Below are 6,594 nucleotides of genomic sequence, written 5' to 3'. Positions count from 1 at the left end.
CAATCTATCTCACTGAGGATCTTCTCTTTCTCTGAACTTCCACCTGACCTAGTCTGATGCCCTTCTTCAAAGATTGGTTCCTCCTGACAACATATCCAAAGTATGTGAGATGAAGTTCCATTATTCTTGCCTCAAAGAAGCACTTAGAAAAAAAAAAAGAAGCACTTTGGATTTACTTCTGGGTTCTCAATTTTATTCCATTAGTCTAAGTTCAATAGTAATTAAAGGTAGACAATTTGTTCTTTAGGCATTTATGTATGTTACAACATTCCTTTCTTAAAAAAAATGAGATAAAACAAAAGTAATTTGGGTACAGTTGTGGAGGTGAGGGCAAGGAATGAGGAAGTGAGCCAGAGAGGTGTGCATTGCTGGCAATATCCGGGTTCTCAGGCTAGGTCATGGGATCACAGGTGTTATTTATATAATGAAAAGGACAAGTTTTAACATTGTAGATATTAAACACTGGAAGCCTTTAACCTTTAGAAGAGGATGATGGCTACCCATCCACCCCCATAACTTCTCCCCACCCCAGTAAGCTTTGCAGAAATGCTGCTGATAGCTTAGCACTCACCAGGAGAACATATTGGTGGATCAGGGTGACTTAGGGACCCCAGCCAATTAGAGGGAGGAGCACCTAAGTTAGTCAGAGGGAGGCAAGCCCCAGATGTCAGAAAGGAGGAAGATGTGGCCTGGTTAAAGTGAAATGAGTCTATTCAGTCAAATAGAGGAAGACTCTAGCTAGTCTGGTCTGAGGAAGGAGAGTCAAAGCCTGTCCAAGGAAAGAAGAGGCCAGGCCTACTGTGGGGCCCCTGGAGGACTTGTTTCCCTTGTGGCTTTTTACATTTCCTGTTTCCTTGCTCACTGCGGAAGTTCCTCTTACCCTGCTGCACCCAGAGCCTAGCCAGAGAAGACAAGGGCAAAAAGCACCATGAGTGGGGCCCTTGCAGGAGGCAGGCCTGGGAGCCGCGGAGGTTCAGGGGTTCAACAGAACATACCCTCCACACTCCTCCATGACCGTGAGAACCAGAGAGTCTTTGAGATGCTCGGAAGGAAATGCTGGGTAAGCTGGGGACCCTCTTTCTCTCTTTCGTCATCGTCTTAATACCTCCACCCCTACTAAGCTTCTCTATCCTTTCCCTGTCCTTTTTCTCTCCATAGTCTTGCCTAGAATTCACTGGTCACCATTTGCCAATTTCAGGATGATTTTGAGCTTTATTCACCTTCCTTCTATTTGCTGCTTTTTCTCTGGGCCTAGGGAAGCCACAGAAAAGGAAGGACAAAGTGTGGCTCTAAGACCCTCTGGCTACCTTGACTAGATTCTGTTCGCCTCTGCTCTTTCCTTCCCAGACACTGGCTACCACAGTTGTTCAGCTGTACCTGGCGTTGCCTCCTGGAGCTGAGCACTGGACCAAGGAGCATTGTGGAGCTGTGTGTTTCGTGAAAGATAACCCTCAGAAGTCCTATTTCATCCGACTCTATGGCCTCCAGGTGATCCTCAACCCTCACTGAGCATACAAACCACTTCTTAACCTACAAACTCAGATCTGTGTCCATAGCCCCCAAACCTCCAACCAAATCCTGAATCTCTGAACCCCAGAATAAAACATCATCTAGACCCCAAATATTGGTTATAAATCACAATATCTGACTCTGAGCCCCCATATGAAGATCTCCAAACACCTATATACAATGAAACCTGGACAGAAATGTTTTGCTTTTCTGAGTCTCAAAGTTTTCTGTCTTTGATACTTCCATTGCTCTCTATTACTGGAAAATATTTTCGTTTTCTTTTTCTGGAAGATTTCTTTCTCATACAAGTTCTAGCATTTGTCTGTTTTACTATATTTGGCCCGCTTCCTAAGCCTACTACTCTGTTTTACAGACTCCAAACAATTAGCTTTATTTATTGCTGAGCTTAATCCTGTTCTGGTTATAATTAGAGCTTCTAGATATCTTCTCAGTGACTGTGGCAATGGTCTTGAGTGTGTCAGAGATTGTGAAGATGGCGTGGGATAGGACAGTGTTCAGATCACTTGTTCATAGAGTCTCTATGATTTGTACTTGATGACACTTAACAACGATGACACTTAACAACACCACCATACCAACAGATATCTTTTAGGGGAACACTGGTGGCCTAGTGGTAAGAAGCTGCACTGCAATCTCAAAGGCATGAGGTTCGAATCCAGAAGCTGCTCTGAAGGAGGAAGATAGGCAGTTTTCTTCTGCACAATTTACAGCCTTTGAAAACCTGCCAGAAGGGTAGTTACTAATTGGTTCCAATTCAGTAGTGCATAATAACAATAGATATCCATTATCAAAACTCTTGAAATCAAGGGAGCTCTAGTGGCCTAGTGGCAAGAAACTGCACTGCCATCCTGAAGCCACAGGGTTTGAATCTACCAGATGTGCTCCTCTGGAGAAGGAGGGGCAATCTCTCCCTCTGTCAGTCTGATCCAACTCGATGGTATACAACAAGAAAAGGAAAAAAAAACAACTCTTGAACCCAAGATATTTGCCTAACATCTAACATCTAAATCTGTTCCACAAACCCCTAAAATCTATCTTCTTGTTTTTTCCTGATTGTATTAGCAAAACTCTCTGGTACAATGTTAAGTGGCAAATGGGAACATTTCTGTCTTATTTCTGATCTGATGGAGGTTGGGGAGGAACTTTCAGTCTTTCATCCTTCAGTTGAAAAGTTCCCTTCTATTGCTAGTTATTGGGAAAATTGTTTAAGTCGTGCATGGGAGTGAGTTTTCTTCTTTGTCAAAGACATTTTTTCTGCATTAGGGTAATCAATCATATGACTTTTAGTTTTTAAAATGAAAAGCTTTTTAAAAAAATTAATTTTAAAAGAAGTTTACAGAGACTTAGGGTTTAGATTCATTCATTGCTGCACTTTTCTCCCTGCCCACTCCCTCTCCCCCAGTTCACTCTTCTCCTTGAAAAATAAAAGAAAAACAATTTCATTGTTATACAATCCCTCCCAAGTCCACTCCACTGGGCAGCCTTCATTCTGGACTCCTGTCATGACACTAATACCCAATCATATATCCCTTTTAAACAGTTTTCTCCTTCATCTGTTTCAATACAGTATACATCTTTCATCCTCTCCTTCTCTGTCTTCCCTCAACCTCATGTCAGTTCTGTTCTGCAACAGTGGCCCTATGTAATATTTATCCTTTTGTGACTGAGATATTTCACTCAGCATAATGTCCTCCAGAGTCACCCATTTTGTATATTTCATTAGTTCCTTGTTTTTCAAATGCTGCATAGTATTCCATTGGTGAATACACCAAAGCTTCTCTATGCATTCATTTGTTGATGGGAATTTATGTTGTTTCCGGCTCTTTGCTATTGCAAACAAAGCCACAATAAACATATATCATATATATCTGCTTGGGTGTGAGTTCTAGTTTCTTTAGGGTAAATTCCCAGTAGTGAAATTGCTGTGTCAAATGGTATTTCTATTTGCAGCTTTTTGAGAAAGCACCATACTGCCTTCCATAGTGGTTATACCATTTTACACTCCCACCAACAGTGAATAGGGTTCCAGTTTTTCTGTAACCTCGCCAGCATTTTATGTTTGCTGTTCTGTTAAATTTTGCTTTTCTTGCTGGGATGAGATGATATCTCATAGCTGTTTTGATTTGAATGTCTCTTAGAGCTAAGGATTTTGAACATTTCTTCATGTGTTTGTTGGTCATCCGAATGTCTTCTTTGGTGAAGTGTCTGTTCATATCCTGTGCCCATTTTGTAATTGGGTTATTTACCTTTTTCTTGTTGTGGTGTTCGAGTATTTTATAAATTCTAGATATAAGTCCCTTGTCTGACATGTCATTGTTGTTGTTGTTAGGTGCTGTCGAGTCGTAGACGACTCATAGCGACCCTATGAACAAAAGGCCTGAGCACTATTCATACATAGAGTTTCTAAAGGCAAGCCATTTTGGAAGTGGATGCCACTCCTGCTTCCAGTCTATACATTACCAAATATTTTCCCCCCCCAATCTGTGCCTTCCTTTTTTACCTTGTTGGAGAACTTTTTGGATGTGCATAGGGATTTGATTCTTAGAAGGTCCCATTAATCTATTTTTTTTTTAAATTTAGGTTGTTTATTTTTCATTTCAATGAACATCTACAGAGATTTTGGGATTCCATTCATTCATTGTTGCACCCTTCTCCCCGCACAAACCCCTCCCCCCTCCCGCCCCCATTTGCTCCTCTCCTTGAAAAGCAAAAGAAAAACTCCCTCATTGGTACACAATCCCCCCCCCGCACCTCCCCAAACCCCACCCCCTACCCCCAAATATAATCCACTCTGCAACCCTCATTGCATACTCCTACGATAAAAATAATGCCCTAAAATATAATACTTTTAGACTATTCTCTCCCCCATAGACTTCAATGCCGTAAACATATTTCATCCATTAATCTATTTTATCCTCTCCTGGTTGTAGATTTTCCAGGATGCTTGGAAGACTGCTTACGTTGTGGATTAGGATTTCTACAGTTCTTCCAAGCTTTTCTTTTTTTTTCCTATAATTATATTTTATTAATTTTCATAAACATTTACCCTCCTCCCAGTTTGTTCTTGTCCAAATGCCACAGTGCTTGTCAAAGCCAGTTCTGATTAATCCAAGCTTTTCTTTAATGAAGTCTGTAGTCCTTGATTTTAGTCCTACGTCCATAATCCACTTTGAATTGGTTTTTGTGTATGGAGTGAGGTGTGGATCTTGCTTGAGTTTTCTGCAGATAATTTTCCAATTTTCCCAGCACCATTTGTTAAAAAGGCAGTAGTTTACCCACTTAACTGATTTTATCTCCTTGTCAAAAACCAGTTGACCATAGAGAGATGGACTGATTTCTGGATTCTCAATTCTATTCCATTGATCTATGTGTCTCTCATTGTACCAGTACCACGCTGTCTTGACCACCATGGCAGTTTAGTAGGATTTTAAATCATGGAGTGAGATGTCTCCTACCTTGTTTCTCTTTTTAAGGAGTGCTTTGCTTATTCTGGGCTACTTTCCATTCCAAATTAAATTGGAGATTGCCTTTTCCATCTCATTGAAGAATGGAATTGGTATTTGTATTGGGATTGCATGGAACATGTAAATTGCCTTTGGTAGTATTGCCATTTTCACAACATTGAGTCTTCCTATCCATGAGCAAGGGATATTCTTCTACTTCTCCAGGTCTCTTTTTGTTTCTTTTAATAATGTTTTGTAATTTTCTTTGAATAGATCCTTTGTGCTTCTGGTTAGATTTACTCCTAAGTATTTAATCTTCTGATCAGCTATTGTGAAGGGTATTGTTTTCTCAGCTCCAGTTCTGTATTCTCTTTGTCACCGTATAGAAATCCAATTTAGTTTTGTATGATGATCTTGTATCCTGTCACTTTACTGAATTGGTCAACTATATCCAGTAGTTTTCTTGCTGAGTCTTTTGGGTTTTCTAAGTATACTGTCATATCATCTGCATAGAGAGATAATTTTACCTCCTCTTTCCAATTGGAAACCTCTGATTTCCTTCTCTTGCCTTATTGCTATCACTAAGACTTCCGATACAGTATTAAATAGGAGAGGTGATAACGGGCATCCTTGCCTGGCTCCTGGTCTCAAGGGGCATGCCTTTAATCTCTCTCCATTGAGAACAATGTTGGATCTCAGGTTTGCACATATACTTTTATTATGTTGAAGAAATTCCCCTCTAATCGTATTTTGTTGAGTGTTTTAATCAGGAAAGGGAGTTGCTGTAGTATCAAGGATATGTTTGCTTCACAGAATGAGTCTGGGAGAATTCCATCTTTTTCTATTTTCTGAAATAGTTTATGTAGAATTGGTGAAAGTTCTTCTCTGAATGTTTGACAAAATTCACTTGTCAAGGCATCTGGTCCAGGACTTCTTTTGGTTGGAAGTTGTTTTATTACCTTTTCAATTTATTTTTTTCTTATGGGTCTCTTCATGTGTTCAATTTAAGTTGGTGTCAGTTTAGGTAGGTTGTGAATTTCTAAGTGTTTGTCTATTTCCTCTAGGTTTTCATATTTGTTTGAATATTAATTTTTCATTATGTTCCAATGTTTGGTTGTTGTTATGTGCCGTCAAGTCACTTGCGACTCATAGTGACCCTATGTACAACAGCCCTAAACTCTGCTCTGTCCTGTGCTAATTGCACTGTCTCTGACATCCCCATCCCGATTACCCCAGTCACTGAATCAATCTACCTCAGAGAGGGCCTTCCCCTCCTGTGCTGTCCCTCCACCCATGATGTCCCTCTCCAAGGACCTGTCTCTCCTTACAACATGTCCAAAGTATGTTGGACGGAGCCACAGAACCCTTGCCTCCAAGGAGCAGCCCAATTTAACCCTTTCCAGGATGAATCTGTTTGTTTTCCTGGCAGTTCATGGTACCCTCAATACTCTTCTCCAGCACCACAGCTCAAAGGCATCAGTTCTCCTTCTATCCTCCTTAGTCATTGTCCAACTCTCTGATGTATAACAAGTGATAGCAAAGACCATGGCCTGTATCAGACACACCTTAGTCTCCAAAGAGACACCATTGCTCTTCAGTACTTTGGAGAGCTCCCTAACAG

The 6,594-nt window shown here is 40.6% G+C and overlaps 1 protein-coding gene across 1 annotated transcript in view; it reads left to right on the top strand.

The window, feature by feature from the left end:
* The first annotated feature begins 898 nt into the window (after positions 1–898).
* WAS (Wiskott-Aldrich syndrome) overlaps positions 899–6,594 on the top strand; it is a 17,197-nt gene continuing 11,501 nt past the window's right edge. Inside the window, exons 1-2 of the mRNA XM_006902716.1 lie at positions 899–1,060; positions 1,348–1,488. Coding sequence (XP_006902778.1) covers positions 929–1,060; positions 1,348–1,488 — 273 coding nt within the window. The 5' untranslated portion in view covers positions 899–928. The remainder of the gene's footprint in view (positions 1,061–1,347; positions 1,489–6,594) is intronic.

This window comes from Elephantulus edwardii, unplaced genomic scaffold, assembly GCF_000299155.1.
Source record: "Elephantulus edwardii isolate Elephantulus edwardi_28Jun2011 unplaced genomic scaffold, EleEdw1.0 scaffold00441, whole genome shotgun sequence".
NCBI classification, from domain to species: domain Eukaryota; kingdom Metazoa; phylum Chordata; class Mammalia; order Macroscelidea; family Macroscelididae; genus Elephantulus; species Elephantulus edwardii.
Note: the sequence above shows the minus strand (reverse complement) of the source record. Positions and strands in the feature narration are given on the sequence as shown.